Below are 26,593 nucleotides of genomic sequence, written 5' to 3' on the forward strand. Positions count from 1 at the left end.
TACAGGAAAGTTTGACTATGTCTCCACACAGAGTGAGTAAACATGGTCAGTCACTCCCTTTAAAGAAAAATTAGGCCTGCTCTTTGATTGCCAGGGACCTAAACAGCTCTGGAATTACTGAGGATGTTTTGGTTGTGGTGATAATGTTGCTTTAGTAAAATCAAATGATCAGAGCTTACATTTGACAAGTGAAACCTGGGAAGAACAATCATTTAAATAAACATGCATTTTCAAATATATTTAGTTATAATCACAACTGGTGGGCGATGTCTTTACTCTGTATTTGATGTTGATTTCAAAAGCCAACCTTCCTAATCCATATTAAAGCTCTGGCTTTTGGAACTTCAACATGAGGTATGCTGCAGAGGAAGACTGTCCACAGAAGTCCCAGCTTCAGCAGTGTAGAATGAAGTTTTATGGTTGTGTGTGTTAATTCATCTAAATTTTATCATGTAAAAAATTAATAAACAGGAACCTCGGACTTCCCTGGTGGCACAGTGGTTAAGAATCCACCTGCCAATGCAGGGGACACGGGTTCGAGCCCTGGCCCGGGAAGATCCCACATGCCGCGGAGCAACTAAGCCCATGCGCCACAACTACTGAGCCTGCACTCTAGAGCCCGCGAGCCACAACTACTGAGCCTGCGTGCCACAACTACTGAAGCCCGTGCGCCTAGAGCCCGTGCTCTGCAACAAGAGAAGCCACCGCAATGAGAAGCCGGCGCACCGCAACGAAGAGTAGCCCCCGCTCGACGCAACTAGAGAAAGCCGGTGTGCAGCAACGAAAACCCAACGCAGCCAAAAATAAATAAATCAAAAAAAAAAAAAAAAAAAAAAGAAACCTCAGTTAAATAGTCTTGGGAGACTAGGACTGGGAGCTCTCATGCCCTGGGATGATAGCAGAGCTCAATAGGAAGAAAACTCTTCTTTCCTGTCAAGGACTCAGCCAATGAAAAGCCATGTGCTTTGTTTACTATAGCTCTCCCAACTTCCCCGGCTCCTTCCCTTGCTCTGGGGGGCCTTGCATATGGCATGCCATGGTTGCAAGACCCTGGATTGCAATTGTCTGATGATTCCGAATAAATCTATCTTTGCTGGAGAAATAACTGGCAGTATATTTTTTTTAGGTCAACAGTCATTTATTGTCTCACTGCCAACTGGGTGTACTTTGATCAATTCAATTCTGAGGATAACCCCCAGGAGTTAACATCAGGTTTAAGGGCTCAGTCCCACACAGGACTGCCCTTACTACAGAAGCCAGCTCCACATGAGGTCCCCATGCCACTCGCACTTTTTTCTGGCTGTAATATCAGGGGTTCCCATGACCTCCTCACATTTTTTAATTCTCTAGAAGCATTCACAGAACTCAGGAAAGCACTATACTTCTGATTCCAGTTTTATTATAAAGGACACAAGGTGAGGGACTTCCCTGGTGGTCCAGTGGTTGGGACTCTGCGTTCCCAATGCAGGGGGCGCAGGTTCAATCCCGGTCAGGGAGCTGGATCCCACATGCTGCAACTAAAAGATCCTGAACGCGGCAATGAGGATCCCACACGCCACAACTAAGACCTGGCGCAGCCAAATAAATATTTATTAAAAAAAAAAAAGATACAAGGTGAGGTGTGGGAGGGAGCACAGAGCTCCCATGCTGTCTCTCTGTGGAGTCATCATGTCACCCTCCCAACACATTAATGTGTTCTCCAACCAGGAAGCTCTATTCAGCCTTGGTGTCCAGTTCTTACTGGGACTTGATTACATAGGCATGGTTGATTGACTCACTGGCCACTGTGACTGTGACTGAACTCAATCTCAAGCCCCCTGCCCTGTCCTTCTGGCCCAAAGTTCTAACCCTATATTCACCATCACAGAGTGGGTCTTCCTAGGGACTAGCCCTATCCTGAAGCTATCTAAGGGCCCCCCTGCCAAGAGTCACCTTATTAGCATAACAAAGACTTCTTTCACTCAGGAAACTACAAGGGTTCTATAATCTCTATGCCAGGAATAGGGGGAAGAAGACCAGATATATTCTTTATTACACCACATTATTTGACCTTGTGTGTTTCATGGAAGTTCATTTAAACCATGAAGCCTCATTTACTGGAAGAAATACCTACTTTTAGTCTCTAGAAACTGGCATAGGTCATTTGAACAATAAATGTCTTTTGATGTTGGAGTTCTGTGCAGACACAGAAAGGTATATTCTTGTGGCTTAGGGTTAATGATGAGCTGATTATATTAAAAAATAATGCAGGACTATCTTTGTTTTTAGGTACAAAATTGGAAAGAGCTGTGAAGATTAAAAGAAATGTTAGAATTTTCTATAATATATACTGTGTTCTAGTAGAAAAAAAAAGTATTATCAGGTTGAGGTAAATTAGGTTAATTCTGTTACCTAGAATGTGTTCACTGATGGGCGGCTCTGTAGAACAAATGAGCTTTCTTAGATCACAAAAATCATAGCAATAAACTTGGTAAGAATGGTCAGTATGAAACTCTGTGTGCCATAAATTCTATTATTAACAGAAATGGTACCTACTTTTACTGTCACAGGCTGGAAAGGTGTAACCTTACTAGTTACATTATGCTAAATTATTTAAGAACTATGAAGTTTTCCTCCAAGAGTCACACCTTTATTTAATGGTAGTTAAGCCCTAAAAAAGAAGGGACCCCTTTTAATAACAATTTGTAATCAGAAAATTGCCAGAGTTGGAAAACACGAGGAAAGACGATGCTATTAATACATCACATGGTCCAGAAAACAAAACTGCGGACTCAAAGTGATGAGAAAAGTGAAGTGAAAGAATGTGGGCACCTTCTTTCTGTTCTGGTTGGATTTCAAAGTGAGGAAGGTAGAAGAAAATTGACAGAAGAGCTGGGCTGGCTCCAGCATGAGTTCTAGGTCTTGAACCAAAACAGTGAGGACAGGAAAAGCTGGTCAGTGTCTTATGAACTGCCACCATGGAAACCACTGCTTTGAGCAACAATGCAAATGAACAGCTTTCTGCAACAGGGCCAGTCTTGAGCTACTTCTTATCTTTCAGAAATGGCTACAACAGGGTTTGAAATTTTTCAGGTTGTAGGTTATCATCCATTAGTCACTCATGAAAATATATCAAGTGAGGATACATATTTTGTGAAAGCCTTCTCTTGGTTATATATGTGTATACAGGTCAAAATATATTTCTTGCTACAGTTGGAAGCCACAAGTTTATGGAGCTGGAAAGGCAAGACCTCTTGCAGCCCCTAATTGCATCAAACACTTCGCATTAATCATGGCAGAGATAATGTGAAAAAAGAGTCGCATACTGCAATATCTACCAATAACAGTACCACAGGGAAACTCACATTGTTATTTAAAATATATAATGTAAATATGGTATTGACATAAAAATTAAATGCTTATGAAAAACTCAAGAAAGATCAAAGGGCATACAAGCAAGTACTATACAGATGGTTTCCTTAAAAGATAAATTTTAATATACAGAATAAAATGCAAGAGTTTATTTTTTCACGTCCCCCCCAAATTTGTAGCCATGAATGCCTCTGAATCTGACCAGGAAAGTTTATATTTTGGTCCAATACATTATTAGACTGCCTGTATGATCAAGTCCGGCTTGATTATCATAAATCATAGAGGTTAATGGAATTTACTTTGAAAATCTATTACTTTTACAGATGATAAATTTTCAATTTTTTCTTAGCTAAGAGTTTATTCCACTTTAGCCTCAGAACCAGATTCAAGATATCTTCCTTTAAAAAAAAAAAAAAAGATATCTTCCTTAACAGCTGGTCATCACGTTAGGCTTAATCTAGGCAAATTACTTAATACTTTATTGAAGATCATAAAAAAACTCCACGATAAATAATGAAAAGGGTATGCAAAATCATTAGCCTCTGTTTGCAATACAGAAAATACATGTCAGTTCTGGACCAAAATAATTCCACTGAAATACAAAAAGTGATAGGGAAGAATGAAAGGATTTGCAGTGACTGCTTTTGGTGGTCAGCTACAACGAACCAACAACCATCAGCTGTTTTGGAAAGTGTAAGTGGGTTTTAATTTGCAGATAAAGAATGTCTTCGGTAGTTTAAAAAAATATAAACTCTAAAAAAGCTTGTGAATCATATACAAAAGCAGCTGTCTGAGACCAAGGTTGAAAACCAGAAACTGTGTTAGCACCACCAGCAAGCACAAGTCCTGTGACTCATCTGCCCTTCTTTCTTGTGCAGAATGCAGACTTGGCTGTTGTACACATCATTTACAGGTATAAAAACCGGCCTGGAGTACAGGTTTCCTGTTGGGTAAAGTCTTAAGCCCTAAGAGGCACCGAGCAGTTACAAAGGCTGGGCAACCATCCAGATCACAAGTTTCGACGATATAATAAATCCCGTGTTGCCTTATCAACTTTTTGCTGGTAGTCCTCCAATTTGTCAAGTATTTTCTGGGACAGCTGTACGAGAAAAGAAGGGAATCATTGGAGAACAGGTCAAGGACTGAAAAAGCCTAAAGTTATCAATCACTTTGACTTCAGCAACCAGATTTCCCCTAATAAAGATGTTAGCCATTGTGCTTCATTTAACCACCATTCAGTATAGGAGTCTGCTCTGTGACTCCACTGATATAACTGGACTTTACTGCTATATACAATACTCCAACCCTGTTTTCCTAACGAATTTCTAAATATGCAAATCACACCAGTATTTTTAATAAAAGCTTTATTAGCTCTCTTCCCAGAACCAGAGAGGTTATATCTGATTTAACTAATCATCTCATAAAGGGATTGGGCAGCATGTGAAGGGCAATAAATGGCTTCCACCCTCTCCTTAATCCTTGAGAAACAGAAAAGCAAGCGTTAAGGTGTAACTGCTAGTGCAAGGGCTTATATAAAATGCCTCAAGAGAGGATTTACTCACTGCAATGTTGTGACTGTTGGCACTGTTCTCTCCCAGAGCCTGGAGAAGCTGATCAATGGAAGAGTATGGGAGCCACACCATTGGAGCTGTTGCAGACAGTGGAAACTGAAAAGAAAAATATCTATTATTTGAAGAAAATCTGAAAAGTGGACCATTTCTTCTGGGTAGCTACTTCCACAGGATTTGATAACATGAAATGCTTTACTTTATTTAACAAGAAATTGTGTGTGTATGCATACATGTGCGCACACACACGTGTGCACACAGTACATGACTGGAACCCCCCATCTCTTTTCAACTGGGAAACTGGTCCTTTTCTTAGTTAAATCAAATGTATTTTTAAATTCATATCATCTTTTATCTTAAAGTAGGGCTAAGGCTGATTAAGGATAAACACATTGAACAAAACTCTTCTCTAAATTGTCAATGAACGATACTATTTCCAGTCTGAAATTTAGATGTAAATTATCTGAAAAAACTTTGGAAAAGGAAAGTGTGATAATACAGAATTAAAAGGAAATGTGGGGGCTTCCCTGGTGGCGCAGTGGTTGAGAGTCTGCCTGCCAAAGCAGGGGACATGGGTTCGAGCCCTGGTCTGGGAAGATCCCACATGCTGCGGAGCAACTAGGCCCGTGAGCCACAACTACTGAGCCTGCGCGTCTGGAGCTTGTGCTCCGCAAAAAGAGAGGCCGCGATAGTGAGAGGCCCGCGCACCGCGATGAAGAGTGGCCCCCCACTTGCCGCAACTAGAGAAAGCCCTCGCACAGAAACAAAGACCCAACACAGCCATAAATTAAATAAATAAATAAATAAATAATAAAAATAAAGGAATTCCTTAAAAAAAAAAAAAGAGTTTAAAAAGGAAATGTGGATACAAGCCTACCTCAATTCCAAAGTACTGATGTCCTTTTCCCAATACAGCATCCACATATTCTGAAACCAAATCCACAGCTTCTTCTAAAAGGTCATAGTTTAAGTAGAGACGGAGCAACGCAGCAGCATCAACCTTCTGCAAAAAGTTAGTAATTAAGAACATTTACCAACATCCATCTTACCTGGGCATGGACGAAAGGATGTTGAGTGTCTGATTCCCTGGCATTTATACTTTTCATTATAAATAAACGAACACCTTGGTTTACTTATCTTGGGATGAGGGTCGGATTCCCAAGAGCCCAGTTACCTCTGGGCACCTTGTGAGGCCCTTTCTGTTAAGTGGCCTTCCTCACCTTTTCTGTGATCTAAGACACATTTTAATTCTTTCCTACTTCGTTTCCACAGTAGTAAAAGTCAACAAACCTTCTCAGAAATGCTGAGTACCAGAGATAACATAGTCACATTAATTCTCAGAAACATATGAATGACAAATGAGAAAGAAGTTAAAAAGAATCACCAACTTTAAATGCTTGAATTACATTTGTATTTAACTCAGGGTGAGAGAAAAGTGATACAGCCTCAGTTTGGAAGGGCTCTCCTAATTATGTCAGTTACGCTTTCTATATTCTGATTTGATCACAATCTTAACTTTCACCATCTTAGCTGCCTTCTCTACTTTCTTTTTTTTTTTTTTAATTAATTAATTAATTAATTAATTATTTTTGGCTGCATTGGGTCTTTGTTGCTGCGCACGGGCTTTCTCTAGTTGCAGCGAGCGGGGGCTACTCTTCGTTTTGGTGCGCGGGCTTCTCATTGCGGTGGCTTCTCTTGCTGCGGAGCACGGGCTCTAGGTGAGCAGGCTCAGTAGTTGTGGCGCACGGGCTTAGTTGCTCTGCGGCATGTGGGATCTTCCCGGACTGGGGCTCGAACCCATGTCCCCTGCCTTGGCAGGCAGATTCTTAACCTCTGTGCCACCAGGGAAGTCCCTCTACTTTCTAACTTAAAAATAAACAGGTTAACTTTCTTGATCTTAAGCTTTATATTCTCTTCTCCTATTGTGCCCAATGTATTTCAGGTACAGTAGTTCTCAAACTTAGCATGCATCAAATCAAATCATGACCTCGTTAAAATATAGATCCTGGATCCCAACTCCAAGGTAATTTGATTCTGTAAGTCTGGGATGGAGCCCAGGAATCTATATTTTGAAGAAGCCCACCATCAAAATAATTTAATGCAGGTGGCCCAAGGACCCAATTTTGACAGAAACTGAAAGAAACACTGTTGCAGAATTTGAAAAGAATTCCACTCACTCCTGTGAATTTTTTGAGTAACGAATAGTGAATGCTGTGTCCCATATATACTCATTGTTCTAAATACATACTCATTGTTCAGTGAGCACACAAGCATGCATTAACTTAATCACCAACACGGAGAACTTTAAATCTAAACACCCAGTACTTCACAGGACTGAAGTAAACTATTCTTAATGTTTTTAGCTAAGACTGAGAAGCTATAAGTATATAAGTCGGTATATTTCCATAAATTGTCACTCTATCTTTTCCTTTTTAATCATCTCATGAAGGTATTCAGGACGATAAAGACCAGGTTCTTACTCTCTACAAGTTAAGATACCACTTACCTTATAACTGTTTATAAGCCAGTTAGGCAGAGGCACTCCATGAGACAAGAGCTTGTTGATTACACAGTGGTGATATAAGTTATTCTGGACTTTGTACTTTTCCAGGTAAGTTGATAATAGCCTCCATGCTTCATCTGTAGCACTTGATAAAAGGAGAAAGGACTTATGAGTTCCAGATTCTTAATAGATAATTATAGTACCATTCAAAACATGTATTTACAAGGAAAAAATCTTTAGACACTCACAACAGAATTGATAATACAGCTAAATGACAACTAACATTATTAGGGCCAATGTGACTTAGGGGTGGTACTAGAAACTAGATGACTTGGATTCTTGTATTTCCCAATAACCGCATATTAACTCAACTAAACAATTCACTTTTACTTGTTTGTTCCAGATTTCTAAAACAAGGAAATTGGCTCAGACCACTATTTCCAAACCTGATCAAGCATTAGAATCATGCAGTAGTTCTGATTTAGAAGATTAGGGTGATATCTTGTAATCTGTATTTTGATAGTAATTCTGGTGTTAATTTAGGGTTAGAAAAATAATGTCAGAGGACTTCAAGACTGTAAAATGCTATAATTCTAAAGTGCTAAGCTGCATAATACAAATTATAAATGCAATTCAGGAAAGGGAAGTTTACTGAGGGTTAGGGTTGTTAGAGAAGGATTCTGAAGACACTGAAGTACATTCAGGTAGACACTGGGGAAGGACATGGAGGGTAAGCCCTTGCAGGGTTGGAAGAAGACTAGGGCTGTACCTAGACTCCTTAGTGGTGATGACTGATGAGAGCTGATTGGCTGCTAGCCAGGCCCAGGCTTCTGCTTGGGCTGCCTCTCCTCCAAACTGCAATTTGATGCATCTGCAATGAAAATGGTTCCACAAAGAGTAAATTAATTTGCTGAAAAGCACCACATTATTTTGCTACTGAAATTGGAGACGAGATGACAACTTTAGCTCTAGTCTATTACTAAATTCACCCTGGGGTACTGGCTCTTCCCTCTCCTCACAGCCACACAACTGGATGACCCACAAGGCCATCAATAAGTGTTGAGATTATTTACTTACAAGAGAAAATTGATGATGAAAAATTCTGATGGTGGGCTCCCCTGCTAGCGCAGTGGTTAAGAATCTGCCTGCCAATGCAGGGGACACGGGTTCAAGCCCTGGACAGGGAAGATCCCACATGTCGTGGAGCAACTAAGCCCGTGAGCCACAACTGCTGAGCCTGCAATCTAGAGCCTGGAAGCCACAACTACTGAGCCCACGTGCCACAACTACTGAAGCCCATGCGCCTAGAGCCCATGCTCCGCAACAAGAGAAGCTACCGCAATGAGAAGCCCGCTCACTGCAACGAAGAGTAGCCCCCGGTCGCTGCAACTAGAGAAAGCCCGCGTGCAGCAAAGAAAACCCAACGCAGCCAAAAATAAATTTAAAAAAAACCAAAAAACTGATGGTTTATTTCTAACTCACAAACAACTTGACTAATATTTAGGTATAATGTAACTTCAGTAAGAAGTACTTTTTAACAATGTTTGCAGGGGCCACTAGATGTCCTAAAGGATTGAAGAGAACATATGCCTTATCTAAATGGACACCACTATTTAACCCAGGTTATCTACTGTCATGTGGCCATGTGGGCTCAGGAATGCCAGATCTGATTTCTCAAAAGAAGCTATAAATCAAGATTCAAAAAAAAAAAAAAAAAAAAAAAAATCATTGCGCGGATTACACAGAAACTGTTCTTTAAAGCAGGCTTGTAGGATACCGGCTCGTGTGACTACTGCTTCACACTAAGCAACAGTAGAGTATTTTTGCATTAGAAAATTAAGATTACAGAAAGACAATTTCATACATACTTGAAAGCAAGTCCCTCAAAGACTGGCATTAAGGAAAGCTTAAAAGTCTGGCAGAGTGATATGGCAGTGTCAAAGAGGCCAGCCTGAACCAAGAGAGTGACCATCTCCTCTGCTGACGAACTTCCTGCGGAAATGGAAAAGAGCTATTTAGTGCACCCAACGGCATATGGAAATGAACTGAACCCAAAGACTGCTTCCTTGATGAATACCTGAGAATAACAATGACACGCTTTAATACCCATCTAGTATACTATGTCCACTGCCCGGCCCTAAAATGTGCTGTTGGTGCTGCATGCCTGCCTACCTGCAACTGCGACTGCTGAGGGATCATGCTGGGCTAGAGTGAGGCGAATGCGAGCCAAGGAACACTCTTTCTCCAGATCTTCTAGTTCCAGGATTTCAATTTGTCTATTTGCTATAAGCCAAAGAAAAACATTTTCAATTCCCAAAGTACAAAGAAGTGCCTATTAGACTAACTCAACCTGTCAATTTCCACTAAAAATTAAGTAACATTCAGTTTTAATTTCATGAAGGTGGGGAGAAAACAAGGGGTTCAATAAAAGCTAACTTGAAAAATAAAGCAACATCCCGGTCTCACACTACAGCTGAGTCAAATCAAAGGACTCTAATGACAACAGCTGCAGATGAGGAGGCGCTTGCAAGGCCTTTCACAAATAATTTCAATTAACTCTGACAACTGTGGAACACTGCTCTCTCTCTCAGTAAGAAAGGAGCCTGCCCAAAGTGAGAGGCAGAATTAAAACCAACTGTGCCTGACTCTAGAGCCCAGGCTCTTTAAGGAAGGAAATCATGCCTCCACGGTGATACCAAAGGAGCCTGATAAAAAAACGTTTGGTACTAAGCTGATTTAAACACAACAAACAACAAATGCGCGCGCACACACACACACACACACACACACACACACACTCTCTTTTTTAAGCATTTTCATTTCCCATACAGGCATACAAAGTTTTCAAAGAGCTACCAGACAACCTTTAGCAGAATACTGAAAATAAACTACCAAGAAGGAACTTTACAATATTTTAATAATATAACTACCATACATATACAATATACTACAATATAATTATACATAGTATTACAACTACTATACAAAAATAAATATAAATAATACTACTATAATATAACAATATAATTGCTCTTCAGCAAAGAATCAGCATGAGATCCCTGACTCACTTGGGGCAGCTGTGCATTCTCCATCATGATTCCTCTTAGGAGATGCTCCAGGGCGATCATACTGAAAAGACAAAACAAGAGATATAACTGTGAAAAATTAGGGTTTTTAAAAAAATTAATTTTATTTTTTGGCTGCATGGTGTGTGGCATGTGGGATCTTAATTCCCTGACCAGGGATTGAACTCATGCCCCTGTGGTGGAAGCATGGAGTCTTAACCACTGGATCGCTGGGGAAGTCCCTGAAAAATCAGTATTTTACTTTCATATCATTTTTGTGTGTGTGTGGGAACTTTTATTTTTTTTTCTATTTTATTTTTTTCATTTTTAATATATACCCTTTTTTTTCCCCATTAACTATGATCCAGAGCTTTCAGGCTCAAATTCTCTCAACGTAAATTATGTTTATTTCAACTAGCACAGCTCTTCTCACAAAAGTACTGTAACTACTAGACAAAGAAATGGAGTTGTTTGCCAACTTGGCTCACTTAGCTAAAATATGTTACTGAGTCCAAGGACACAGATGTGATCTTCCATATAAACCACCTGACTTTCCTTGGTTTCAGACTTACATTCTCTACCCATAACCCTGGGAAAAAGCATAGTACATTCAGGAACTATACAATACAAGTAGCTGGGACTATATGACCCCGTCAGCATGCCAAAAAAAAAAAAAACAACTCATGGTTCGCCTCCCCTAAAATAGTAACAATAGATTAAATTAACAAAAATGAATGAAATAAAAGCAGCTGCCATTTACTGAGCACTTTCTGCAGGCCAGGCACTGTCACTGTTCTAAGCGCTCTACATGAATTATCTCATTTAATACCCAAACAATCCTATAAGGTAGACATTATTATTATCATCATCCCTATTTTATGCAAGAGGCTAACTGGACAGTAAAAGACTAAGTAATTTGCCTGAAGCTAGGTTGTCTAACTCCAAAACCACTCTGTTATACTTATTCCTACAATAATTCCGAACTTGGAAACTAAAGGGGTAGTAACATATAACAAATGAATTGCTACAAAAATATATTAAGTCCACAAATATCCCAGTGGAAATTTTAAATGAAATGAAGCAAAATGAGGTAATAGTTTTCAAAGGACCAAACCAAATAAATTAAATGATCCCCAAATTCCAGGATGGAAAGTTTTCATACCACTGCACCAGATACTGGCTGAACAATCCATGCGTATTCTGGGCGAATAAGGCGTAAACAATTAATAGCAGCCAGATAACAGTTGCCTTGCTTCTCAAGTCCCCGGAGAGTTCGAACCTCTCTGCCAAGACGCATTCCATACTCAAACATCACTGTGCCAGCTATGAGGCAATAATAGATATTACAATTTCAAAAATGTATCTCTTTAGAGATACACAGAGAGTTTGTTACACTTATCAAACATTAACATTTAAAACAAAATTGAATTTAACTTAAAACCACAAAAAATCATGTGCTGGTGAGAATGTGGAAAAATTGGAACCCTTGTGTAGTGCTGCAGGGAATGTAAACTGGTATAGCCACTATGGAAAACAGTACGGCAGTTCTTCAAAAAATTAAAAATAGAATTACCTTATAATTCATCAATTCCACTTTTGGGTATATACCCCCCCCCCAAAAAAAAATGAAAGCAGAGTCTTGAAGAATTATTTGTACATCCTTGTTCCTAGCAGTATTATTCACAACAGGCAAAAGATGGAAACATCCAAGTTTCCAGAAAAATGTGATATATCCATACAGTGGAATATTATAAATTCTGACACTTGCTACAACATGGATGAACCTTAAAGACTTTATGCTAAGTGAAATAAGTCTGTCACAAAAGTCAAATACTATATGATTCTGGTAGCCAAATTTATAGACAGAGAATAGAATGGTGGCTGCCAGGGGATGGGGGAGGAGGGAATGGGAAGTTGTTGTTTAAGGAGTATAGTTTCCATTTTGCAAGATGAAAAGAGTTCTGGAGATTGGTTATGCAGTAATGTGAAGGTACTTAGCACTACTAAATGCTTAAAAATGGTTAAGATAGTAAAGTTTATGTATATGTACTTCACCACCACCACCACCAAAAAAAAAAAAAAATTCCCCAAACATCTAAAATGTTACTTTTGATGTTTAGATACTACATTCCCAGACAGTACAGAGGACTAGTCTCAGCCATATTGTCACCTATTCCCCACCCAGGATTTGGGTGCTCTGTCCAAATCATAAACTCTTTTTTTTTTTTTTGGCTGCGCCATGTGGCATGTGGAATCTTAGTTCTCCGACCGGGGACTGAACCTGCACCCACTGCATTGGAAGTGTGGAGTCTTAACCACTGGACCACTAGGGAAGTCCCCCAAGATCATACACTCTTATTTTTATAATGCTTTAGTTACATAGGTTGAATGAAATATTGAAAAAACATTGTTCTGAGACAGCATGGGACTCCAGAAACTAAACAGATTTTAAAATTCCCTTTCAGTTTCCAAATCAAATCAAACTATTTTTCATCCCAACAAATATTTTTGAGTGCCTGCAATATGTAAGACATTTTGTCAGAAAAACAGCCTTGCTCCAGAAAGACCTGAAGGTTAATCTAGCTAAACTGGTCTTAATCAGGTTGATGTAATGGATGTTGTCATTGTGAAAGCAGTAATAGATCTTGAATCATCTATTTTTCCTTTCTTGTATTATTCAAAGAATACGCAGGACTTCCCTGGTGGTGCAGTGGTTAAGAATCTGCCTGCCAATGCAGGAGACACATGTTTGAGCCCTGTCCAGGAAGATCCACATGCCACAGAGCAACTTATTCCATTAGCCACAACTACTGAAGCCCATGAGCCTAGAGCCCGTACTCCGCAATAAGAGAAGCCACTGCAATGAGAAGCCCACGTACTGCGATGAAGAGTAGCCCCCATTCACCGAAACTAGAGAAAGCCTGCGCAGCAATGAAGACCCAATGCAGCCAAAAATAAATAAATAAATACATAAATTTATTTAAAAAAAAAAGAAAAAGAATATGCAAATATATTTTACCATTAGGAATATTAAGAACATGCCTATGAATTACTTCCATCCATTCTTTCCAATGAAAATGAGTAAGAAACCTAATAAAAAATTCTGAGTGAAAATGGTATAAAAATGTTAGAGGTTCCAAAGGGTAACCACAGTGGTCATCTTGTAAAATATGATCTTAAAACAGATATGTAATCCCTTTATTTTAGCTGACCTGATAACGACTTCATTGTCATCATACAAATCCAAATTTAGAAACATTCTACAAAAATGACTGGTCTTTCTTCTTCAAATGTATCAGTGTCATCAAAGGCAAAGGCTAAAAGAATGCTCCAGATTAAAGGAGACTAAACAGGACAATTAAAGGCAAGATGTGATCCTAGATCAGGGGGTGAGGACAGTATGGGAGAAATGTACTATTAAAAAAAATCATTGGTCTTCCCTGATGGTGCAGTGGTTAAGAATCCGCCTGCCAATGCAGGGGATATGGGGTCGGGCCCTGCCCCGGGAAGGTCCCATATGCCGTGGAGCAACTAAGCCCATGCGCCACAACTACTGAGCCTGCACTCTGAAGCCTGTGAGCCACAACTACTGAGCCCCGCACACCTAGAGTCCATGCTCTGCAGCAAGAGAAGCCACCACAATGAGAGGCCCCTGCTCGTCACAACTAAAGAAAGCCCGCACACAGCAACGAGGACCCAACGCAGCCAAAAATAAATAAATTAAAAAAAAAAACCCATTATGTTTGGCAATATTTAAATATGAATAGCACATCAGATAAGAGCACCACATTTACATTTAATTCACAAGATTAGTTACATGTTCTCAATTTGATAATTGTATTGAGGTTATATGAGGAAATGTCCTTGAGATGCAAGTATTTATGTACTGAGACATGATGTCCACAACTTACTCTCAAAAGGATCAGCAAAAATAAGAGAAAAGAAAGGCCAATAGCAAAATGGTACAGGAAATTAAAACCAGCCACAAGAATTCAAGGGGCCTTTAGTGAAATAACATTTCTTTTAAAATTAGATGGAATGGACTTCCCTGGTGGCCCAGTGGTTAAGAATCCGCCTGCCAATGCAGGGGACACGGGTTCGAGCCCTGGTCCGGGAAGATCCCACATGCCATGGAGCAACTAAGCCAGTGCGCCACAACTACTGAGCCTGCACTCTAGAGCCTTCGAACCACAACTACTGAGCCCGTGCGCCACAACTACTGAAGCCTGCACGCCTAGAGCCCATGCTCTGCAACAAGAGAAGCCACCGCAGTGAGAAGCCCGCACACCACAACGAAGAGCAGCCCCTGCTCGCCGCAACTAGAGAAAGCCCGTGTGCAGCAATGAAGACCCAATGCAGCCAAAAAAAAAAAAAAAAAAAAATTATAAAAAAATAATAATAAAAAATAAAATTAGATGGAAGATACACACAGAATGCCATCTAACTAGAAATGCCTCAAGAATGTTCTACAATGGGAGAAGTGCCTTTTTCTTTTGGCCGTGCTGAGTGGCTTATGGGGATCTTAGTTCCCTGACCAGGGACTGAAACTGCGCCCTCGGCAGTGAAAGCGGGGAGTCCTAACCAGTGGACCACCAGGGAATTCACGAGAAGTGCCTATCTTTAGGGCTAACAGGTAGTCCACAAAAAGGTGAAGCTAACCTTGAACTTAAACATAAGTTCCCCAAATGCCTGTAGAGAACACCTGTCCAATGGTAAAAATAAGGTAAAAATTACATAAGTCAAACAGATAATATTTTTTGTAAAACACGATAACAACTGATAAGGTTGCCTCCACAAAGACTGTATGCTTCGACTGCTCACCCTTCCGGTAATTGTGACGATAGATGTGAAAGGCATACAGAAGCTCATAGTAATTGTGAGTCATAAGGTCCACAGCTCTCGCACGTGATTCAATTATTCCCACAACCTAAAGAAGGCAATCAGATATCAAAGTTAGTAGCCAGCATGACAACCACCACAGCTGTGTCCAGTCATCAGTGGATTAAATAAAATTACCTCATTATGCAGATTCACATAGGGAAACTCCACAAGATCCTGTAGCTGTGAGCGTTCACAAAGAACTACCACCAGCTGCCGTAAACAATCTAACTGTCTAGAAGGAAAGAAAGGGATAGGAGGGTAAATTTTCCTAGTGGATTACACAGGGCTGGTAAATTGCCTCCTCTAAATAAGACTGTGAGATTGATTACCTGCTGGAATCAGGAATTTGGGTTAAGGCTTCATATGCTTGGCTATTGTGACCTAAATCCAAATGATGTTTGAAAATGCATGTCCTTAAAGTAGCCTAAGTATCAAACATAGGGGAAAAAAGAACAATAGAAATTAAAACACCACATCCATGATAAACCTCAAGGGCAGTAACTAGATTACAGTTAGTCCTTACCTGACTTTTCCAGTCATCACCTGCTTCAGTTATTGCTGATGTAGCCAACTGAATAACCAGTTCAGGCAAACCAACGACATCGAGCAGACGCAAAACCTAAGGGGAAATAGAAGAAGAAATTTCCATTAATATTAACATGGTACAGTGCACTTCAAATTGGAATACGATTTAAAATCAATTAGAAAGATAAGTAGGTAAGATAAAGATTAAATCAAAGGTGCTGACAACAAGGTGGACAAGATTATTTGGTTAATATTTAAGATTTCCCTTTAGATTCTACTGTTAAATAAGACAGCTGTTGTAAAACCCTTTATTGGTCTTTTCTGTGCACAGCTCTATCCTCAGTGTTTAGTACATAATGGGTTCTCAGTAAATGTTTGTTGAATGAACAAATATAATTTCACTACTAACTTTTCCTACTAACTGTTTAAGTCATAGATGAATTTAAAGCCTAGTAAATTAGCACCATAGCCTTATAAAAACCCTAAAGGGAACACATTAATGTTTGACATAACCCATTTCTAATACAACATAGGATAGTGCTCTTTAAACTTTTTTGATTGTCCACCCTATTAAGAATGTCTGAGTACACTCCCCAGACATTTACTTATACTACATACACACATTTCTAAAAAATATGTATAATAACACTTTCAAAATATAAATTTCTTAAGGATGAAGATAAAGGTAGTTTAAAAATTATTATTTTTATTTATTAGTACTTACTGATTATTTGGTTTTTCGGTCTTATTAGCAGTATAAAAACATCTTTTTCTTCTGGATGCTTACAGTTTTTTTTTTTTTTTAAGGTTATACTTCTTAATGAAGTATAACATAGTTAGAAATGTACACAAATCCTGAGTACATAGCTGGTTGAGTGTTCACAAAGTAAACATACCCATGTTCCCAGCAGCCAAGTTAAGAATTATAATATACCAATACTCCAAAGCCCCTGCGTGACTCCTTCCAGCCACCACTGACTTTTATTAGTTTTGTTTTTAATTTCATGGAAATAGGATCTATAGTATTCTTTTGTGTGTGTCTGCCTTTTTATTTTTTTTTAAATAAATTTATTTATTGATTTATTTTTGGCTGCGTTGGGTCTTCGCTGCTGCACGTGGGCTTTCTCTACTTGCGGAGCAGGGGCTACTCTTCATTGCGGTGCACGGGCTTCTCACTGCGGTGCCTTCTCTTGTTGCAGAGCAGGGGCACTAGGGCGTGCGGGCTTCAGTAGTTGTGGTGCACGGGTTTAGTTGCTCCACGGCACGTGGGATCTTCCCAGACCAGGGCTTGAACCCATGTCTCCTGCATTGGCAGATGGATTCTTAACCACTGTGCCACCAGGGAAGCCCTGTCTGCCTGCTTTTCCTTAACATGTTTGTAAGACTGATCTATGTTATTTCATTCAGCAATTCATTTCATTGCTGTGTTGTAGTCCATTGAAAGAATATACTATAATCCATTGATCCATTCTGTTAATGGACACTTGGATTGTTTCTAGTACCTGACTTTTATGACACGCTGCTTGGAACATACATACATATCTCTTTTGGTAAACATGTATATCTTTCCGTATATATTTAAAATTGGAATTACTGGGTCAGAGGGCATGTCAAAGATTGGAGCCAGTAGGTAAAAAGTTTTCCAAAGTGGCTGTAACCAATTTATACTCCACCATAGGTGATCGGGATGCCTTGATTATTTGCATGGCTTCCTACTATCTTGAATTGACATTTTAATTCAAGGTACACTTAGTTAGATTTTAAAGTGGCATTCTTGAAAAGCTCAATTGTTTCTGGCTGATTCTCAGACCTGATTATAGACCGTCTTTGTTTTTACCTTGCAATGGGGTTGATGAAGAGCCTATATCAAACGTAGGAGTGCCAGCCCTATCTTATCCTCATTTGTTCGTATGTACTTTGTTAATATTATATTCAATCTGGCTGCTTCACAGGAATTTTTTTTTTTTTTTGGCCACACCACGCACGGGATGTGGGATCTTAGTTCCCTAACCAGGGATCGAACTCACGCCCCCTGCATTGGCAGTGTGGAGTCATAACCACTGGACCACCAGGGAAGTCCCTTCACAGGAATTTTTAAAAGCCAAGTCCATACTGTGAAGGTGATTTTCATTATTTTAAAATTTTATTTATTTATTTATTTAATTGAAGGATAGTTGATTTACAATGTGTTAATTACTGCCGTACAGCAAAGTGATTCAGTTATACATATATACACATTCTTTTTTTTTTTCCGGTCATCTTCATTACAATTAAGCAATATAATGTGTAAATCAGCTTAACCATGCCAACATACTGAAATCAAGTGGATGAGCGAGAGTGCCACTCTGCAACCCTGCCCCTCGCTGTGACTCACTCTTCCCTCAGACGCCGACCTCAAGACTAAGTGACAAATGACCACCTGGTGAAAGGACCAAATAAGGGCACCAGAGTCAATCCTGATAGTAAACATTAGCACATCTTAATTTATTTCTTCTGTGAGTGAGTCCACTGGAGCAGTGATTTTTTTATGTTTTTTTTTTTTCAGTGATGAAAACTATGGAGCGTCTCCACAGAAAAAAATACAAAACGCTTTGCACGTATTTTCAGGGGATGTATTGATAGCTCAAACCTATCTGGCCTCAGATTAAAAATCTTTACTTAAAATTCAAAATAATTTTCTCATTAGTAGAATGGCAGAGGGTTATTAGGTGTTACAAATCTACTTCTGTAAAAATTCATTTATCTCTTTAACAAGCAATGAACAAACTGTGAAGCCTGCTCTTGTTGCATTTACTTTTTGGTAGGAAATCCAGATAAACAAATAACATAGAATCTAGGGGCGGAGTCAAGATGGCGGACTAGGAGGACGCGGAATTCGTGTCTCCGCACAACTAGGGCACCTACAGGAACCGGTGGGGGACCACGGACATCTAAGGGGATGGGAGGAACCCCCAGCGACCGGGTAGGATGTGGGAAGTGGGGGGGAGTGAGGGGGGAGGAGAAGTGGAGGCGGGACAGGACTGGCGCCCCTGAGGGGCGCCTAGGGAAGGGGGAGGGATCCCACACCCGAAGGGGGAAATTGGTGAACCATTAAGAGGGCAGAGGATCAAAAGGGAGAGTGGCCAGGTTTCCCTGCCCACCTGGGCCCCTGGGAGCCTGCTGAGATCTGGCCCTGATCTTCTGCCCACCTAGGCCCCCTCCAGCCACGCGGGTCCTGAGGGAGTGGGAGGGAGGGAAGCGGGAGAAAAAGTAAAGGCTGGATCTACAGGACCGGCACCCCTGGGGGGCAGCTGGGGGAGGGAAGGAGTTCCTACACCCAGTGGGACCTACCCACGGTTAGGGGTCCAGCAGTGATGGGGGAGACCCTGGGGGAGCCCGTGGGGGGAGAGGGGGGCACAGAGGAATGGAAGGGAACACGGCCAGCACTTTCCCTGTCCACTTAGGCACCGGAGAGCCTGTTGGGCTCTGGGGCCCAATCCTCTTCCCGGGGAGCCTCCCTCCTGCAGCGCAGAGCCCAAGCCCCGCCCCTACACCCCACCCAGAGCCCCACCTCTACACTCGGAGACCCCCTCTGAGACCCCCTCCAACACGCTGGGCCTAAACCCCACCCACACACCCTCACCCAAGGCCTTACTCCAAACTCCTGAACCCCACACTCCAGAGGCCCTCCTGGGGAGGTGCTGCCACTCCCCTTCCACGCATGTCCTAAGCAGAGGCCCTGCCCCACAACTGAACGTCACCCTGGCTAGGCCTCACCCCCAAGGCCTTTTCCAGCCGCGTGGGTCCTAAGCCTATGCCCTGCCCCATGCTCAGATGTCACCCCCCCACCTGCCTAGGTCCCGCCCCACCCTAAACCCCGCCGCTGCCTAAGTTCCGTCCCCACCTAAACTCTTCCCCCATAGACAAGGCTTTTTTTTTTTTCTTTTCTTCTTTTCTCCTCTTTTAGATTGGGGTTCTGTTTTACCTTATTGATTCATTTATATTTTTACTTTTTCTAATAAATCTTCTATTTTTCTAATTTTATTTTATTCTTTATACTTTGTTATTGTTCTGCTCCTTTTGGCTTGTTCCCCCCCCCCCCCACCTTTTTTTCTTTTTTCTGTTATGGTTTTATTTTACCTTGTTGCAATTGTTTCAATTATATTTCTATTTTTCCTAATATATTTTTATCTTTCTAATTTTATTTTGTTTTTTATTCTTTGTTATTGTATTGCTCCTTTTTATTTTTTTTATTTTTTTTGGCCATGCCACACGGCTTGTGGGATCTAGGTTCCCAGGCTGGAGGTCGGGCCCAAGCTCCTGTGGTGGGAGCTCTGAGTCCAAACCACTGGACTAACAGAGAACCTCAGACCCCAGGGAATACGAATCGGAGTGAGGCCTCCCGGAGGTCTCATCTAGGCACCAAGACCTGGCTCCACCCGACTGCCTGCAAACTCCAGTGCTGAATGCCTCAGGCCAAACAACCAGTAAGACAGGAATACAGCCCCACCCATCAAAAAACAAAACAAAAAAAAGAAATGACAAAAAAATACGTTACAGACAAAGGAGCAAGGTAAAAACCTACAAGACCAAATAAATGAAGACGAAATAGGCAACCTACCTGAAAAAGAATTCAGAGTAATGATAGTAAAGATGATCCAAAATCTCAGAAACAGAATGGAGAAAATACAAGAAACATTCAACAAGGATCTAGAAGAACTAAAGAGCAAACAAACCGTGATGAACAACACAATAACTGAAATTAAAAATACTCTAGAAGGAATCAATAGCAGAATAACTGAGGCAGAAGAACAGATAAGTGAGCTGGAAGATAAAATGGTGGAAATAACTGCCAGGGAGCAGAAGAAAAAAGAATGAAAAGAACTAAGGACAGTCTCGGAGACTTCTGGGACAACATTAAACACACCACCATTCGAATTATAGGGGTCCCAGAAGAAGAAGAGGAAAAGAAAGGGTCTGAGAAAATATCTGAAGAGATTATAGTTGAAAACTTCCCTAACATGGGAAAGGAAATAGTCAATCAACACCAGGAAGCGCAGAGAGTCCTATACAGGATAAACCCAAAGAGAAACACTCCGAGACACATATTAATCAAACTATCAAAAATTAATTACAAAGAAAAATGTTAAAAGCAGCAAGGAAAAAGCAACAAATAACATACAAGGGAATCCCCATAAGGTTAACAGCTGATCTTTCAGCAGAAACTGTGCAAGCCAGAAGGGAGTGGCAGGACATATTTAAAGTGATGAAAGGGAAAAACCTACAAGATTACCCTACCCAGCAAGGATCTCATTCAGATTTGATGGAGAAATCAAAAGCTTTACAGACAAGCAAAAGCTAAGAGGATTCAGCACCACCAAACCAGCTTTACAACAAATGCTAAAGGAACTTTTCTAAGCGGGAAACACAAGAGAAGAAAAAGACGCACAAAAACAAACCCAAATCAATTAAGAAAATGGTAATAGGAACATACATATTGATAATCACCTTGAATGTAAATGGATTAAATGCTCCAACCAAAAGACACAGACTGGCTGAATGAATACAAAAACAAGATGCTTATATATGCTGTCTACAAGAGACACACTTCAGACCTAGGGACACGTACAGACTGAAAGTGAGGGGATGGAAAAAGATATTCCATGCAAATGAAATCAAAAGAAAGCTGGAGTAGCAATACTCACATCAGATAAAATAGACTTTAAAATAAAGACTGTTATAAGAGATAAGGAGGGACACTACATAATTATCAAGGGATTGATCCAAGAAGAAAACATAACAATTATAAATATTTATGCACCCAACATAGGAGCACCTCAGTACATAAGGCAAATGCTAACAACCATAAAAGGAGAAATCGATAGTAACACAATAAGTGGGGGACTTTAACACCCCACTTACACCAATAGAAAGATCATCCAGACAGAAAATAAATAAGGAAACACAAGCTTTAAGTGACACAACAGACAAGCTAGACTTAATTGATACTTTTAGGACATTCCACCTGAAAGCAGAAGAATACACTTTCTTATCAAGTGCACATGGAACGTTCTGCAGGATAGATCACATTTTGGGTCACAAATCAAACCTTGGAAAATTTAAGAAAACTGAAATTGTATCAAGCATCTTTTCTGACCACAACGCTATGAGATTAGAAATCAATTACAGGAAAAAACAGTAAAAAACACAAACACATGGAGGCTAAACAGTGCGCTGCTAAATAACCAAGAGACCACTGAAGAAATAAAAGAGGAAATCAAAAAATACCTAGAAACAAATGACAACGAAAACACAACAATCCAAAACCTATGGGACGCAGCAAAAGCAGTTCTAAGAGGGAAGTTCATAGCAATTCAAGCTCACCTCAGGAAACAAGAAAAATCTCAAATAAACATCTAACCTTACACCTAAAGCAACCAGAAAAAGAAGAACAAAGAAAACCCAAAATTAGTAGAAGGAAAGAAATTATAAAGATCAGAGCAGAAATAAATGAAATAGAAACAAAACAATACCAGAGATCAATAAAACTAAAAGCTGGTTCTTTGAGAAGATAAACAAAATTGATAAACCTTTAGCCAGACTCATGAAGAAAAAAAGGGAGAGGACGCAAATCAATAAAATTAGAAATGAAAAAGGAGAGGTTAGAACTGATACCACAGAAATACAAAAGATCATAAGAGACTACTACAAGCAACTATAAGCCAATAAAATGGATAACCTGAAAGAAATGGACAAATTCTTGGAAGAGTACAACCTTCCAAGATAGAACCAGGAAGAACTAGAAAATATAAACAGACCAATCACAGGTAGTGAAATTGAAACTGTAATTAAAAATCTTCCAACAAACAAAAGTCCAGGACAGATGGCTTCACAGGTGAATTCTATCAAACATTTAGAGAAGAATTAACACCTATCCTTCTCAAACTCTTCCAAAAAATTGTGGAGGGAGGAACACTCCCAAACTCGTTCTACGAGGCCACCATCACCCTGATACCAAAACCGGACAAAGATATCACAAAAAAAGAAAATTATAGACCAATATCACTGATGAACACAGATGCAAAAATCCTCAACAAAATACTAGCAAACAGAATCCAGCAACAGATTAAAAGGATCATACACCATGATCAAGTGGGATTTTTCCCAGGGATGCAAGGATTCTTCAATATATGTAAAACAATCAATGTGATACACCATATTAACAAATTGAAGAATACAAACCATATGATCATCTTAATAGACGCAGAAAAAGCTTTTGACAAAATTCAACACCCATTTATGATGAAAACTCTCCAGAAAGTGGGCACAGAGGGAACCTATCTCAACATAATAAAAGCCACATACGACAAACCCACAGCAAACATCATTCTCAATGGTGAAAAACTGAAAGCATTTCCTCTAAGATCAGGAACAAGACAAGGATGTCCACTCTCGGCACTATTATTCAACATTGTATTGGACGTCATAGCCACAGCAATCAGAGAGGAAAAAGAAATAAAAGGAATGCAAATTGGAAAAGAAGAAGTAAAACTGTCACTGTTTGCAGATGACATGATACTATACATAGAGAATCCTAAAAATGCCACCAGAAAACTACTAGAACTAATCAATGAATTTGGTAAGGCTGCAGGATACAAAATTAATGCACAGAAATCTCTTGCATTCCTGTACACTAACAACGAAAGATCAGAAAGAGAAATTAAGGAAACAATCCCATTTACCATCACAACAAAAAGAATAAAATACCTAGGAATAAACCTACCTAAGGAGGTAAAAGACCTGTACTCAGAAAACTATAAAACACTGATGAAAGAAATCAAAGATAACATTAACAGATGGAGAGATACACCATGCTCCTGGATTGGAAGAATCAACATTGTGAAAATGACTATACTACTCAAAGCAATCTACAGGTTCAATGCAATCCCTATCAAATTACCAATGGCATTTTTCACAGAACTAGAACAAGAAATTTTACAATTTGTATGGAAACACAAAAGATCCTAAATAGCCAAAGCAATCTTTGAGAAAGAAAAACAGAGCTGGAGGAATCAGGTTCCCTGACTTCAGGCTATACTACAAAGCTACAGTAATCAAGACATTATGGTACTGGCACAAATACAGAAATATAGATCAATGCAACACGACAGAAAGCCCACACACATATGGTCACCTTATCTTTGATAAAGGAGGCAAGAATAGAAAATGGAGAAAAAGACAGCCTCTTCAATAAGTGGTGCTGGGAAAACTGGACAGCTACATGTAAGAGAATGAAATTAGAACACTCCTGGACTTCCCTGGTGGCGCAGTGGTTAAGAATCCGCCTGCCAGTGCAGGGGACATGGGTTCAATCCCTGGTCTGGGAAGATCCCACATGCCATGGAGCAACTAAGCCTGTACGCCACAACTACTGAGCCTGTGCTCTAGAGCCCACGAGCCACAACTACTGAGCCCGTGTGCCACAACTACTGAAGCCCGCGTGCCTAGAGCCCGTGCTCTGCAAGAGAAGCCACCGTAATGAGAAGCCCTCACACTACAAGGAAGAGTAGCCTCCGCTCACCGCAACTAGAGAAAGCCCGTGTGCAGCAACGAAGACCCAATGCAGCCAAAAAAAAAAAAAAAGAAAAAAAAGAACACTCCCTAACACCATACACAAAAATAAATTCAAAATGGATTAAAGACCTAAATGTAAGGTCAGACACTATAAAACTCTTAGAGGACAACATAGGAAGAACACTCTATGACGTAAATCACAGCAAGATCCTTTTTGACCCACCTCCCAGAGTAATGGAAATAAAAACAAAAATAAACAAACGGGACCTAATGAAACTTAAAAGCTTTTGCAGAGCAAAGGAAACCATAAACAAGACCAAAAGACAACCCTCAGAATGGGAGAAATTATTTGCAAACGAAGCAACGGACAAAGGATTAATCTCCAAGATATACAAGCAGCTCATGCAGCTCAATATGAAAAAAACAAACAACCCAGTCCAAAAATGGGCGGAAGACCTAAATAGACATTTCTCCAAAGAAGACATACAGATGGCCAACAAACGCATGAAGAGATGTTCAACATCACTAATCATTAGAGAAATGCAAATCAAAACTACAATGAGGTATCACACTGGTCAGAATGGCCATCATCAAAAAATCTACAAACAATAAATGCTGGAGAGGGTGTGGAGAAAAGGGAACCCTCCTCCACTGTTGGTGGGAATGTAAATTGATACAACCACTATGGAGAACAGTATGGAGGTTCTTTAAAAAACTAAAAATAGAACTACCATATGACCCAGCAATCCCACTACTGGGCATATACCCTGAGAAAACCATAATTCAAAAAGAGACACATACCACAATGTTCATTGCAGCACTATTTACAATAGCCAGGATATGGAAACAACCTAAATGTCCATCAACAGATGACTGCATAAGGAAGATGTGGCACATGTATACAATGGAATATTACTCAGCCATAAAAAGGAACAAAATTGAGTTATTTGTAGTGAGGTGGATGGACCAACAATCTGTCATACAGAGTGAAGTAACTCAGAAAGAGAAAAACAAATACCGTATGCTAATGCATATATATGGAATTTTAAAAAGCGGTACTGATGAACCTAGCGGCAGGGCAGGAATACAGACGCAGACGTAGAGAACATACTTGAGGGCACCGGTGGCGGGGGGGAAGCTGGGATGAAGTGAGAGAGTAGCATTGACGTATATACAGTACCAAAAGTGAAATGGATGGCTCTTGGGAAGCTGCATAGCACAGGGAGATCAGCTCAGTGCTTTGTGACGACCTAGAGGGACAGGATAGGGAGGGTGGGAGGGAGGCTCAAGAGGGAGGGGATATGGGGATATATGTATGCATACAGTTGATTCACTTTGTACAGCAGAAACTAACACAACACTGTAAAGCATTTATATTCCAATAAAGATGTGAAAAAAAAAATAACATAGAATCTAAAATATAACATCAAGCATGGCTAAATGTCAGAAAGAAAAATAAAGCGGGGCAAGGAGAGAGACTGCCCACAGCGCCTCACTGTGCACTAAGGGAGAGAAGGAGCAGGTGTGCAGGAGAGCACGTGCACGACAGCTACTCTGCTTCTTCGCAGGCAAGGCAGGGAGGAACTCTCAGGAGGTGACACAGCAGCAGAGACCTGAATGAAATGAGGGCATTAGAAACCTGAGTACCTGGAGGAAGAGCATTCTAGGATGAGGAACAGCAGGGAGAAAGGTCCTGAAGGGAATAGAGTATGTGGTTGGCTTCTATGAGACAGTAAGAAGGCCACTACTGTTATAGCTGAGTGAGTGACCAGAGGAAAGAGTAGAAGGAAAAAAAGGTCAGAAGGGGTACCCAGGGCTAAATCACAAACTAAGGCTAAATACAGCATTACAAGTTAATTCTTTGAGATATCAGCAAGATGAATACTAAGTAATAAAGTTCTAATGATGACAGAGCTAACAAAATGATATCATGATGGGAATTTCATTTAAGTTAAAAACATTTATCAGGGACTTCCTCGGTGGTGCAGTGGTTAAGACTCCGTGCTCCCAATGCAGGAGGCCACGGTTCAATCCCTGGTCAGGGAACTAGATCCCACATGCATGCCGCAAGTAAGGAGCCCTCCTGCTGCAACTAAGACCCAGTGCAACCAAATAAAAAAAAAAGAAAAACCAAAAAAAAAAATATC

At 40.2% G+C, this 26,593-nt stretch overlaps 1 protein-coding gene across 1 annotated transcript in view; it reads right to left on the bottom strand.

Moving 5' to 3' along the window:
• Nucleotides 1-3,485: 3,485 nt before the first annotated feature.
• NUP160 (nucleoporin 160) overlaps nucleotides 3,486-26,593 on the bottom strand; it is a 68,337-nt gene continuing 45,229 nt past the window's right edge. Inside the window, exons 24-36 of the mRNA XM_036861640.1 lie at nucleotides 15,892-15,987; nucleotides 15,698-15,792; nucleotides 15,504-15,600; nucleotides 15,309-15,414; nucleotides 11,650-11,810; nucleotides 10,491-10,551; nucleotides 9,595-9,705; nucleotides 9,291-9,414; nucleotides 8,192-8,293; nucleotides 7,426-7,567; nucleotides 5,797-5,922; nucleotides 4,914-5,018; nucleotides 3,486-4,450 (exon numbers count right to left, since the gene is read on the bottom strand). Coding sequence (XP_036717535.1) covers nucleotides 4,361-4,450; nucleotides 4,914-5,018; nucleotides 5,797-5,922; nucleotides 7,426-7,567; nucleotides 8,192-8,293; nucleotides 9,291-9,414; nucleotides 9,595-9,705; nucleotides 10,491-10,551; nucleotides 11,650-11,810; nucleotides 15,309-15,414; nucleotides 15,504-15,600; nucleotides 15,698-15,792; nucleotides 15,892-15,987 — 1,416 coding nt within the window. The 3' untranslated portion in view covers nucleotides 3,486-4,360. The remainder of the gene's footprint in view (nucleotides 4,451-4,913; nucleotides 5,019-5,796; nucleotides 5,923-7,425; nucleotides 7,568-8,191; nucleotides 8,294-9,290; nucleotides 9,415-9,594; nucleotides 9,706-10,490; nucleotides 10,552-11,649; nucleotides 11,811-15,308; nucleotides 15,415-15,503; nucleotides 15,601-15,697; nucleotides 15,793-15,891; nucleotides 15,988-26,593) is intronic.

This window comes from Balaenoptera musculus, chromosome 8 (assembly GCF_009873245.2).
Source record: "Balaenoptera musculus isolate JJ_BM4_2016_0621 chromosome 8, mBalMus1.pri.v3, whole genome shotgun sequence".
Lineage (NCBI taxonomy): Eukaryota > Metazoa > Chordata > Mammalia > Artiodactyla > Balaenopteridae > Balaenoptera > Balaenoptera musculus.